This window comes from Dromaius novaehollandiae, chromosome 12, assembly GCF_036370855.1.
Source record: "Dromaius novaehollandiae isolate bDroNov1 chromosome 12, bDroNov1.hap1, whole genome shotgun sequence".
NCBI lineage: Eukaryota > Metazoa > Chordata > Aves > Casuariiformes > Dromaiidae > Dromaius > Dromaius novaehollandiae.
Window position 1 is genome coordinate 1,038,417 of NC_088109.1, and position 12,785 is coordinate 1,051,201.

Sequence of the window (12,785 nt, forward strand, 5' to 3'; positions counted from 1 at the left end):
AGAGTGGGGCAGCCCCTCTGCCAGGCAGCTCTCACCCCGGCCATGCCCTAGCAGGTGACTTGGGGACTGCCACGCCAGAGAGGAGGCGAGGGAAAGGTTTTGGGGGGACAGTGTGTGTGACTCAGCCGCCCAAATCCTGCCAAGCTCTTCCGGGAGCTCCAAGTCTTTGGCTCACCATGTCCCGGTCCAAAGCACTGGTACCTCTCCTCCAGGCAGACCCTGGGGGACGGCAGCCACTCCTTGGCATGGGCCGCAGCCTGCTCCCTCAGCGTGGCGGCTGAACAGACCCCGAGGCTGGGCAGACCCCCAGCCAGACCCTGGCACCACCGGGGCCAAGGCACCACACGGGAATGCCAGAGCTCCCCCCAGCACTCCCACCACTCCCTCCACCAGCTTGCTCCCAGCAACAGACCTGTCAGCAAAGGGCAAGGGAGCCTTCCCAGGGGCTCAACTCCACTTGGGACTGCAAAGTGAAGACAGCTGGTGCCTGGTCACAGCCGCAGTCCCCAGCCTCTGCCTTGCAAGGGCTTTCTCTGCACAAGCAATGACAGGAAGAGACCCTCCATTAAAGACCCTATGCAGGATCCCACAGGAATTCCTCTGGCCCTCACGGAATAGATGTGCTCCTCTTGAGCCCCACCCATGAGCTCAGCAGGGCAGGGCTCTCGTGCCCTCGTGGGGAGGCACTGGCCATGACTTTTGGAACAGAATCCTGCAGCTTTTGCACAATCCTCGCTCAACCGTCCCAGCAAGGGCTGCGAGGGGACTGTTGGGCCACACTGTGCCCCTGCCCAAAGCACCTCTGGGCCTCGCCTTGAGACCTTGGATTCCTGCCTCGCTTCGCTAGCCTCAGGGCTGCCTTGGCCTGACACCTTGCGCTGTTAGGACTCCTCTCTTGCCGCGCAGCCTAGGCTTCTCCCTTCTCTTACCTCCTGCAAAGGGCAAAACCAAAGCCCCCGCCCAGGGCCAGGCCGCCTCTCTGAGCTCGGCTCGCTGTCAGGCTCACGCTCTTGAGCAAAGCCAGGCAGGTTCCCGCAGGGAAAGCGCGTGCCTGTGCAGCGGAAACCAATCCGCCTTGTGTAGCTAAGAGCAAAGCTGGCACTCCTGGGAGGGAATCCCGTGGCAGTCTGGCGGCTCTTTCCTGGTGGCAACTTCCGCTGCTCCAAACAAGATGCTTCCCAGTTACAGAAGAGCACAGTGCGGGCAAGACATCTTCCCTGCTCTGCCCTCTTCAGTTTGAACCCTGTCTTGCTCTCTTCTTGATGGTGCAGTTGAAGAGCACGGATTCCATCCCTTCTCTATCAATGTCATGATGAGAGCTCTGCTGTTCTTCATAGAAAACTATTTGCTGTGCGACTGAAGGGGCTGGGCTGCTGCTTGGCCATCGCTGTGAGGGAGGGAGCTGTAGAGGACAGGAGCGGAGCCCGACACCACCCCCCGGGCCCAGGGCAATTCCCGGGGCTCCGACTCCCGGCTCTCCCCAGTCCGGAGGAGAATGCCGTAGTCGGTGCTGTTATGCTGCTGGTCTGCACCAAGCTGCCCTTCCTCCTCCTCGCTCTGCCCTGGCGGGGTGACACGTGCCCAGCCTTTGAGCTGGCTATGGGGGAGGAGAGGGAAAGGCTTGGGGGGCTGGGGACCTCTGGAAGGGGGCCGGGTATGCTCCAGAAGTGGGGAGCAGGGGGCTGCACCCAGCCGCTGGCTTGGCTGAGCCCACGAGTCCTGCTGCAAATGTGGGCTCTTGACGTGGAGACCAAAGGCTGCTGCTGGGCCCCTTGGTGCTGCAGCCAGGCTGTGGCTGGGGAGAACAAGCTGGGCTCCGCCCGCGTGCCCTGCTCCCAAACCCCTTGCAGGCAATCCCCACCCCCCCCCCCAAACCCCGCAGCCTTCCCCAAATCCAGAAACACCCCAAACACCACAACCCTCACTTGCGGCCCAGCCCAGATGCCCCCGGCCCCCTCAGTCCACTGCCTGAGCCCACACAGGGCCACGGGGCTCCTGGGGAGGGCGGGCTGGGCCGGGCCATGTTTTGGAACAGAAGTCTGCAAAGGCCTTGGTGTGAGGCCCTAGAGAAGAGGGATTCTCCTGGGGGCTCAGAGCAACCCACACAGGGCTCAGGGCAGGCGGAGGGAAACCCAGCCCACCACCACTAAACCCCACGGCTCTCCGTGGGGACCATCCCGGGTGCTCAGGCCCAGAGCAGGAGGAGGGGCTGTGGGGGCACGGCCACATCCCAGGGCAGCCTCCATCAGGCCTCAGCTCCACAGCGGCTCTCAGCTTCAGGTGAGCTCTCTCAAGAAATACTGCTGTAATTTGAAGCCGTGCCCCGGGCATGTTCAGCAGACTTGGGCTAGGCGTACAGGAGAGAAAAGGCAGCGAGCCCAGGGTGCAGACCTAGGGCTCGCAGCACCAGGGAAGGAGCTCGGAAGGCTGAGAGAGCAACGCTGAGAAGTGAACAAGTCCTTCCCTTCACAGTGATCTGGAAAGCCACATCTCTGACTGACGCTCCTCAAGGCCGAATGGCGTTTCCTTCCACAGCAGGCCGCCTGCGAGCACACAGAGACTAGCAAGAGGAGGCAGGCTGGGTGCAGGGGTGGTCCCAGACTTCTGTGAGCCAGGGGGCCCCTATGGGGCAGAGCGGGGCAGCAGGGATCCTGAAGGCAAGCCAGAGGTCCTTGGAGAGAATTATTCCCTTTTAGGAGGGGACAGGAAAACTGTCCTGTTTTGTTTCTTGGTGACAAACAGGGTGCTGGTCTTCTTAGCTGTGTGAACTGTGGAAGCGTCAAAAGCTTCTTTTCCGGAGGAGAGAAGGAAAGGTGTCTGGCACGCCATGGGAGGACCTTGCAGGGGCGGCATGGGGGCACCTTTCTCTCTCTGGGGCCACGGAATGGGAGCCATCGCCCTCAGGGCTGCATGCTTCGGAGGCAGGAGCTGGCGTGCCAGACCATAACGCAGGTCCCTTCCCCTGCCCTCCCAAGCCAAAACGGGCCCCTTCCGCTTGGCGGCTCCTGGGGGTTGTTCCCACCCCCGCCCCCGGCCTCCTCCTCCCTCCTCTGGCCAGGCGCCCCTGCGGGCACAGCCTCAGGAACCAGCTGGCGATGCCACAGAGGGGCAGAGATGCCCATCAGGGCAAGGAGACCAGGCTTCTCCTGCTGCAAGAGGAGACACAGAGACTGCGCTCAGGTGGGCTCTTCCTGTTGCTGAGGGCTGAAAGGAGAGGTGAAGGCAACACCTGCATCTCCCTCCCCCACACCCCTCCCTCCCCCGTCCCCCTTAGTCCTAGGACACAAATCACAGCAACAGCCAGCAACAGGCTACCCACAAGATGCTGTGCCTCTGCGGCTGGGTTCCTTCTCCGTTTTGGACAGGGTCAGCTGCCCAGAGGAGGCAGACATTTATCGGGGCATACGCTGGAGGAACACGGCTGAAACCCTGGCCTTTTTCTGTATTAGGCTCAAAACCAAGACCTAAAACACCCTGTGTTTCATCGTGCCCTCCTTGACAGTCTCATGCGTAGCAGCACTCCTCCAGGAAGAAAATCTCCTCTGCCACAATCCCTCCTGCTCCCCTGCGACTGTACACAGCAGCAGAGGCAAGAGGAAGCTCCTCATGCTTCCCGCAGTCCACCAAGCTCCCGGGGGCGGCGGGGCAATGGCGGGAAGTAACCAAGGGTGGAGACCAGGGAAGGACGGAAGTTTCTGGAGGCCTGAGATGGCCCGCTGAGGGCGCAGAGCCATGAAGCTGTCTTAGCAAAGAGGTGAGGCCTTCCCCTGGCGGCTGAGGGGAGCAGAAGCGCAGGGGAAGCGATGACAAGAGCCCAAGCACAACAGGCAGAGCGTGTCTTGTGTCACACAGGCCCCAGCATGTGTGCAGCCAAGCACACCGGGCTCCCTGCGCTGGCCGTGGCACGGCTGCTTGAGCCCCACAAGAACTCCACCTCTGTGCTTCCTCTCCCTGCAGAAGTGGAGCGCACAGCCACCAGCTGAGCAGCAGCCCCCTTTTTCTGGTGGGGATGCGTCAGCAGGCACGGGGTCAGTTTGAGAAAAGGGAGGGAGCCCCGAGGGGCGGCTGTTGCTGGGCCGGCATAGGTATGCCAAGGCCCCCGTAGGGGCCCAACAGAACTTGTCTGCCATCTCTTGGTGCTGGTTGAGGCATTTGGATGCTGGGAAGCTTGCGCTGGTCCGCATGGGCTTGACGTCTAGTCAGGGCGCGGCACGCTGTGCTGAACGCCTCTGTGCTGACTTGCACTGCCATTGCAGTCTCTAGGTCGAAGGAAATCGGAGAAACTCTGTTCCTCATTTCTGCTGTAGAGCAGAAGGCCATTTACACGAAAACACGCTGCTTCACGGCAAGAAAAGGACAAGGACACACTGGTGGCATCGGGGCCAGGTGCCAAATGGGTGCTGCCTACAGCCTCCTCTGTTCGGATGAACCGCCTGAGGTTATCCTGCGGGCAAGACGTGTGTGCCGCACGGCCCCAGCCATGAACAACGCTGCGTGTGTCAGGGCTCAGCGTGAGCCAGGGGCTGCCTGGGGGCCGGGGAGCCAGGGGAGACGCCAGGGCCGTCAGGGCAGGGGCCTGGTCCTCCAGGGCGCGTCCCACCTGCCCCCGGTGAGGGCGAAGGGCAGGTCGGGATTGGGAGGGGGGCAGCCCTGAGCCCAGGCCAGCCAGGCACCTCCGTGGTGACAGGGTCAGGCCGAGGCAGGGCCGTGCAGTCAGCCCACGAGGCGGGGTCTGGGTCAGCGGGGCCCCTGGCTGGGGCACCTCTGTGCCCGTGACCTAATGAGCCCCCAGAGATGACACAGTGAGGCTGAGCTCACAGTGGGACGCGCCGCATCACAGAGGTCTCCCTGGTCCCTGGCGGTGTCCGCACTTCCCTGCGAGGCCCAGGCGCTGGCTGGGTGCTGCTCACCGCTGTTCTTTGGAGCTGCTCCGCAGCAAGCAGAGCGGGCAGCAGGCAGCAGGGCCACGCTGGGGGCCCCTCGCCGTCAGGCAGAGGAGCAGGGGCCCGTTGGACAGGAGCCTGGGGCGAGGAGACGACGAGAGCGTCCTTTTCCCCTGGCTGCCGAGGTGAGCTAAGGGCAAGGGGCAAGCGAGATGGAGGGCTGCTGGACCGAGACCATCAGCCCAGAGCAGAGCTCCTTGTTCCCAACGCTGCTGCAGCTCTCCACCGAAGGTAAGGGCTTGGGGAGCTGCTTCCCCAGGGGCCGCAGAGACTCTTAGCTGTCCAAAGAGCTGTGGAGCCGGCGCTGTGAGGGTGGCTGCAGGCGGCTGGGGGCTGCCACGAGAGCCTGGCCTGGGCTGGGCTGGGCTGGGCTGGGCTGGGCTGGGAGGAAAGGGGTGCCCTGTCCCAGAGGGCTGGGCCTGACATGTGTTTCCCTTGCTTTCCAGAGATTATTGCTATTTGGGATGCCGTGTCCAATTACATCCTGGAAGAGCTGATGCAGGACAAGGTGGGCTGGTGTCCTGGAGGGTTTTGGCTGTCCAGGGAGCCCTGGGTGCCCGGGAGCAAGCCTTCCTTCCCCCAGCCCCACAGCTGCACACCACACCTGGCCCGCCTGCTGCACAGCAGCTTTTTGGCCAGCCGGGAGAGAAACCCCGTGCAGCTCTAGTGTAAGACAGCATCTGGCACGTCCCAGGGCTCCCCGCTCCCCTGCGGCCCCCCACTAAAGACCGCGCAGAGAGACAGGGCTCTGTGCCAGGGCTGCTGGAAACCCCGGGGATCTTCTCTAGCTGAGGGACGTTAGTGAACCTCTCAAGGAGGGTGAGGGACAATGCGGAGAACGTGGCTCTTCTCTAAAGCCTTCCCCAAGTGCCCCTTGCACGTCAGCAGCAGAGAGGGCACAGAGCAGCGTTCCCACGCTCCGACAAACAGCACTTTTTCCCTCGCCAAAAGCCTTCCTGGTGGGCCTTTGTGTCTTTGCTGTGTGCAGGGTGTGCTGCTAGCGGGGCTCGGCACCTTCTGCACGGTCTGGGAGCCACTGCGCCCTGGCAAAGACGACGTGCTGACAGTTCGAAGGCCTGTGTTCCAGCTGGAAATGGACATGGTCTGGCTGCAGAGGCTCCAGCATCCCAAAGTGACTCTGCCTGGTGAGTTGGCAGCGGCCACCCTCTGCTTCCCCTTGCCACATCACCTGTGGGGCAGGGGGTGGCTGCTCCCTGCTCTTTGGGAGGGGCAGGCAGAAGTAGCGATGTCCAGCTCCATCGCCCTGCAGAGAGCTCTTTCCGAGAAGGACCTTTTCTCTAGGTGTTTGTACTACAGAATAGTGCTTGCACACAGTCAGGCTCTCTCTCTCTTTTTGAACTGCCCTAACAACTGCCTCCGTGCCACTCGCCTCTCTTGATGGCCCAACAATGGAAAGTTGGCCTGCTGTGGCAGTGGTGTTGTTCCTCTCCCATGTAGACAACGTGAAGATCAAGCCGCTGAAGTACCGGCAGCTGTCCCTGGCCACCTCCTTCTCGAGGCGCGTGGTGGAAGACTGCGTGCAAGAGACCATCCGCTTGTTCTCTGCGCACGTGCGCAACAAAGAGAAGGTCGCCTTTGCCTTCAGGGACGTCGGCGTTCTGACTTGCCAGGAAGACAAAGTGCACATGAGCTTTTATGCCCGCTGCACCCGGTGGCTGGCGGACCCCTGCAGTGTAAGTTGCTCCGCTTTCCCTGCGATTTCTTTGGGAATCCTATGGAAGGACGAGCGACCTGATGTGTGTTGGCCAGCCGGGACGTGGCAGCCTACTGAAACGCCTTCCCCAGTGCTTGCCCCCACAGCCTTCTCCAGGAGCAAAGAGAGCGAGCGCCTCCTGAGTTTCTTGCCCCTTGCCCCTACAGAAAGCCTGGCAGTGTTATCAGCCGAGCTCTGTTCTTTGCTGTGCAGCTTCTCCGCACCGGCATGAGGGGCTAATGTTCTCGGCAGAGAGCTTAGAGGAGGCTTTGGAGAGGCGGCCTCCTCTTGTGGCAGGAGAATGCTCTGCTGCCTTCAGCAGCAAGGCGAGAGCTGCCTTGGAAGCCTCCCAATGGGTCTGTGTTACATTGCAGAGACTGCCTACGATAGATCTCTCCATCTCCGGCACACCTGCTGCCCTGGGGACCCGGCCTAGCCCTCTGCATGTGTTCCCGAGGTGAGTGCCTTTCCTTTGCAGCCCTTGGCTAACCGAGCAGGCGGCTTCCCGGCTGCTGCTCGGCACCGTGCACCGCCAGGGCTTGACACTCAGCATGGAGTTGGGAATAACTCACACAGTGACTGGTTCCCGCTTCACTAAAGCTCACTTTGGGCTTCTCACACGTGTCTTTGCCTGGAGTGAGCGGGAACCGTGACTGCGTTTCTCATGCCCAGCCTGCCCTCCTTCCCATCAGAGAGCAGGGACTGCACACAGAGAGGCATTTAGGCTACGCCTTCTGTCTTTTGGGGGAGAGTGCCAAAAACCAGCTCCCAAAGAGCTGTGCACGGACACAGAGGAGGGGGGATGCAAGAAGGACTCCGGCAGCAGTGAGGAGGATCCGTGTCCGCAAGCTGCAAAGGGGAGACAATGCCCTTCCTTCAAAGCTGGCTTGTCTTTTGGTTTCCAGGTTTCAGCTTGCTGTGCAAGGCAGCGTGGAGGCCCAGGCTGCCCCCACCGGCTGCCCACAGGGGAAGGAGCAGGAGCTGGAAGAAGAGCTTGGGGCCGTCAGGAGCAGCAAAGGTCAGGGAAGAGATGCCTCCTGACCCGGCTGGGTCCCTGTCCCACGCTGGGTGACAGCAGCCAGGTAAAAATGCACTCCGCAAGCGGCTGCTCTCAAGAGCTTCCTTGTTTCCTCCTTCCAGAGAGGCGTCCTGGCAAGCTCCTGCCGCACCGCGAGGAGCTTTCTCTCCCCGTGCTGCCAAAGTGGGGGGAAGGCGCGAGGCGGCAAGGCATGGAGAGCAAGCCTGCTGCCAGGTGAGAGCCTTGGCGGAAGGGCTGAGGGGCACACTGGGACCTGCGCAGGAGAGACGTCCCCTTTGGACACGCCGGCCCCAGAGACTCAAAAGGCCTCCTGACACTTGTCCAGCAAAGGCTGCCTGCTTGCTGGATGCCAAGCATGCGCCAGTTTGCGGGAGAGCCTCACGTTGCCCTTGTTTTCCTCCAGGGTCATGTCACGCCCTTTTGGGGAGCTGAAGGCAAATCCTTCTTAGCAAACACCTCCTGCCCTTGTGCTAACGCGCCCTGTGGTGTCTCCTCAGGACCCTTGTGAACCAGACGGCCCCCATCCCGGGCACCTCCCCGGGGAAGCAGGTTGGCGTGCAACACCTCCCGCACCCTCCCGCCGGACCTCGGCGTGGCCGTGCCGGCGCCACTCCCAGGGGTGCAGCACAGGTGCGTGATGGGGCTCTGGGTAATCCTGGCATCTCACCCACTCGTAGGAAAGCCCCGGCCTATGAGACTCCCTCCGGAAAGGGCCCTCAGCACGTAGCCACTGGAGCCGTCGGTGGCCTCTTTGGGTGCTACTTTTGGGCGTAGTTAGGCACTGCTTGTACAACAGCTTTTTCAGCCTGCCTTCTGCCGAAAATCCCGCAAAAGAGTGACGGTGGCGAGGCTCAAGACAAGGGGCGGGAGAGCGGGTGGAAAGCCAGCGCCAACACGCCCCTGCCCAGAATCCCTGCCCAGACAGACAAGACTAATACTCTTGCCTTTCCGCGGCCCCGCAGGATGCAGCCTGCCCTCCCACGCAGAGGTTTGGAAGAGCTGCCCACGTCTCCCTCTTGAAAGAGGAGCAGAGGCAGCACCAAGCATCGTGGGAGGAACAGCAGGCCGCACTGGAGAAAGAGGCCCGGCGTCAGGCCCAGGTACGGGATGCCTTTGACGGCCCTCTGCAAAAGGGCCTTTCCCACGTCCAGGGCGGCGGAGCCTTGCAGGCAGCCAGGGCCCAGGCGGACGGCTGCCTCCGAGGAGCTGCGCCCAAGCTGGCCCACCCCTTCCGAGGAGGGAGACGGCTGCAGCCAGAAGCGGGCCCAGAAGGAGCCAGGCGCTGCAGCGAGGGCAGCTGGCGGGGGATGCCTCCCCACTGGGCAACCTCTGCCTGCGGTGCCTGCCTTCGAGCCAGAAACCAGCTCTCGGGGGCAGCTGCCTTGAGCCCCTTGGCCCCAGACGTGCCGGCGGCAGAGCCGCAGGGGCTCCGCTCTGGTAGCCCATTGTATCAGCTCCTTGTGTAGCCTGAGTCTGGCTCTACAAGGACTAGGTGCCTCCCCTGCAGCCCAGTGCTGTCTCGCCCATTCACCCCTCCATGCTGAAACCATTTCTTCTTCTTCTCCTTGCAAAACAGATCACACTAGTGGAGCTGCAATACGCCCTCGAGCAGCGTCGTCGCCCAGACACTGACATGCCGGGGAGGCCCCCCCAACGGTAAGCGTGCGTGGGCGCGCAAGCTCAGAGCCAGGGCCTGGCACAGGCGAGGGGCTCTGACCCCCCCTGCAGGTGCCAGGACCCCAAATCCCTCAGCTCCAGGACACAACCTACGACAGCCCCGGCTTTCTGCCGACGTGGGTTTGCAGGGGCTGGGGGGGCCGGAAGGCTCCCGGGAGAGCGGGAGCGGGACTTTGCCACTCCTATTGCAGGCAAGCGTCCGCGCAAGCAAAGCAGAACATGCAGCTTCTGACTTCCTACAAAGTTCTTCGGGACAGGTGGAAGGAAAGGGTGGAACGAAACCGACAGAGGCTGATGGTGGAGGAGGAGCGGCACCGGTAAATACCTGGCAACCCAGGCGCGTTCCCCCCTTTCCGCAATGCCCTTCCTGCCATGGCCCTGGGGAAAGAGGGTCTTCTCCAGCCCCACCTGGAGAAGCACAGAAGCAGCCTTGGAGCCTGGCCTGGCCTCACACATCCCGCCCACTCCAAGGGGGTGGGGGGTGGGGGTGCACCATGACATTTCCAGCAACGTCTCCAGTGGCACAACATCCTCTTCCTGAACCCCGCAGCGCTTTGGTGATGCGCCACCTCCAGAAGAGAGAGCAGCAGGACCGTGTGCCGGGCAGTTACCACCAAGATGGCTTTTATGCGTGGAAATAAAGGGCCTTTCCGAGCTGCTGTGAGCCTTTCCTTGGTGGGCTGTGAAAGTGCAAGGGGCAGCAGGGCAGCTCCAGAGGGGACGGAAAGGGTCAGGCGGGAGCCAGGAGAGTGGGGCAGCCCCTCTGCCGGGCAGCTCTCACCCCGGCCATGCCCTAGCAGGTGACTTGGGGACTGCCACGCCAGAGAGGAGGCGAGGGAAAGGTTTTGGGGGGACAGTGTGTGTGACTCAGCCGCCCAAATCCTGCCAAGCTCTTCCGGGAGCTCCAAGTCTTTGGCTCACCATGTCCCGGTCCAAAGCACTGGTACCTCTCCTCCAGGCAGGCCCTGGGGGACGGCAGCCACTCCTTGGCATGGGCCGCAGCCTGCTCCCTCAGCGTGGCGGCTGAACAGACCCCGAGGCTGGGCAGACCCCCAGCCAGACCCTGGCACCACCGGGGCCAAGGCACCACACGGGAATGCCAGAGCTCCCCCCAGCACTCCCACCACTCCCTCCACCAGCTTGCTCCCAGCAACAGACCTGTCAGCAAAGGGCAAGGGAGCCTTCCCAGGGGCTCAACTCCACTTGGGACTGCAAAGTGAAGACAGCTGGTGCCTGGTCACAGCCGCAGTCCCCAGCCTCTGCCTTGCAAGGGCTTTCTCTGCACAAGCAATGACAGGAAGAGACCCTCCATTAAAGACCCTATGCGGGATCCCACAGGAATTCCTCTGGCCCTCACGGAATAGATGTGCTCCTCTTGAGCCCCACCCGTGAGCTCAGCAGGGCAGGGCTCTCGTGCCCTCGTGGGGAGGCACTGGCCATGACTTTTGGAACAGAATCCTGCAGCTTTTGCACAACCCTCGCTCAACCGTCCCAGCAAGGGCTGCGAGGGGACTGTTGGGCCACACTGTGCCCCTGCCCAAAGCACCTCTGGGCCTCGCCTTGAGACCTTGGATTCCTGCCTCGCTTCGCTAGCCTCAGGGCTGCCTTGGCCTGACACCTTGCGCTGTTAGGACTCCTCTCTTGCCGCGCAGCCTAGGCTTCCCCCTTCTCTTACCTCCTGCAAAGGGCAAAACCAAAGCCCCCGCCCAGGGCCAGGCCGCCTCTCTGAGCTCGGCTCACTGTCAGGCTCACGCTCTTGAGCAAAGCCAGGCAGGTTCCCGCAGGGAAAGCGCGTGCCTGTGCAGCGGAAACCAATCCGCCTTGTGTAGCTAAGAGCAAAGCTGGCACTCCTGGGAGGGAATCCCGCGGCAGTCTGGCGGCTCTTTCCTGGTGGCAACTTCCGCTGCTCCAAACAAGATGCTTCCCAGTTACGGAAGAGCACAGTGCGGGCAAGACATCTTCCCTGCTCTGCCCTCTTCAGTTTGAACCCTGTCTTGCTCTCTTCTTGATGGTGCAGTTGAAGAGCACGGATTCCATCCCTTCTCTATCAATGTCATGATGAGAGCTCTGCTGTTCTTCATAGAAAACTATTTGCTGTGTGACTGAAGGGGCTGGGCTGCTGCTTGGCCATCGCTGTGAGGGAGGGAGCTGTAGAGGACAGGAGCGGAGCCCGACACCACCCCCCGGGCCCAGGGCAATTCCCGGGGCTCCGACTCCCGGCTCTCCCCAGTCCGGAGGAGAATGTCGTAGTCGGTGCTGCTATGCTGCTGGTCTGCGCCAAGCTGCCCTTCCTCCTCCTCGCTCTGCCCTGGCGGGGTGACACGTGCCCAGCCTTTGAGCTGGCTATGGGGGAGGAGAGGGAAAGGCTTGGGGGGCTGGGGACCTCTGGAAGGGGGCCGGGTATGCTCCAGAAGTGGGGAGCAGGGGGCTGCACCCAGCCGCTGGCTTGGCTGAGCCCACGAGTCCTGCTGCAAATGTGGGCTCTTGACGTGGAGACCAAAGGCTGCTGCTGGGCCCCTTGGTGCTGCAGCCAGGCTGTGGCTGGGGAGAACAAGCTGGGCTCCGCCCACGTGCCCTGCTCCCAAACCCCTTGCAGGCAATCCCCCCCCCCCCCCAAACCCCGCAGCCTTCCCCAAATCCAGAAACACCCCAAACACCACAACCCTCACTTGCGGCCCAGCCCAGATGCCCCCGGCCCCCTCAGTCCACTGCCTGAGCCCACACAGGGCCACGGGGCTCCTGGGGAGGGCGGGCTGGGCCGGGCCATGTTTTGGAACAAAAGTCTGCAAAGGCCTTGGTGTGAGGCCCTAGAGAAGAGGGATTCTCCTGGGGGCTCAGAGCAACCCACACAGAGCTCAGGGCAGGCGGAGGGAAACCCAGCCCACCACCACTAAACCCCACGGCTCTCCGTGGGGACCATCCCGGGTGCTCAGGCCCAGAGCAGGAGGAGGGGCTGTGGGGGCACGGCCACATCCCAGGGCAGCCTCCATCAGGCCTCAGCTCCACAGCGGCTCTCAGCTTCAGGTGAGCTCTCTCAAGAAATACTGCTGTAATTTGAAGCCGTGCCCCGGGCATGTTCAGCAGACTTGGGCTAGGCGTACAGGAGAGAAAAGGCAGCGAGCCCAGGGTGCAGACCTAGGGCTCGCAGCACCAGGGAAGGAGCTCGGAAGGCTGAGAGAGCAACGCCGAGAAGTGAACAAGTCCTTCCCTTCACAGTGATCTGGAAAGCCACATCTCTGACTGACGCTCCTCAAGGCCGAATGGCGTTTCCTTCCACAGCAGGCCGCCTGCGAGCACGCAGAGACTAGCAAGAGGAGGCAGGCTGGGTGCAGGGGTGGTCCCAGACTTCTGTGAGCCAGGGGGCCCCTATGGGGCGGAGCGGGGCAGCAGGGATCCTGAAGGCAAGCCAGAG

At 62.4% G+C, this 12,785-nt stretch overlaps 1 protein-coding gene and 1 long non-coding RNA gene across 3 annotated transcripts; both read left to right on the forward strand.

The window, feature by feature from the left end:
- Positions 1-5,095: 5,095 nt before the first annotated feature.
- On the forward strand, positions 5,096-6,897 carry LOC135329607 (coiled-coil domain-containing protein 81-like). Its single transcript, XM_064518536.1, has 5 exons — positions 5,096-5,174; positions 5,390-5,451; positions 5,932-6,088; positions 6,402-6,637; positions 6,871-6,897. The coding sequence occupies exons 1-5, from the start codon at positions 5,096-5,098 to the stop codon at positions 6,895-6,897; spliced, it is 561 nt and encodes a 186-aa protein (XP_064374606.1).
- Positions 6,898-6,917: 20 nt separating this feature from the next.
- On the forward strand, positions 6,918-8,260 carry LOC135329633 (uncharacterized). Of its 2 annotated transcripts, XR_010391173.1 has the most exons (4): positions 6,918-7,114; positions 7,563-7,675; positions 7,798-7,909; positions 8,194-8,260. It is a non-coding gene; the product is annotated as an uncharacterized LOC135329633 (long non-coding RNA). The 2 variants fall into 2 exon arrangements; XR_010391172.1 differs by having other exon boundaries at positions 6,922-7,675.
- Positions 8,261-12,785: the final 4,525 nt, after the last annotated feature.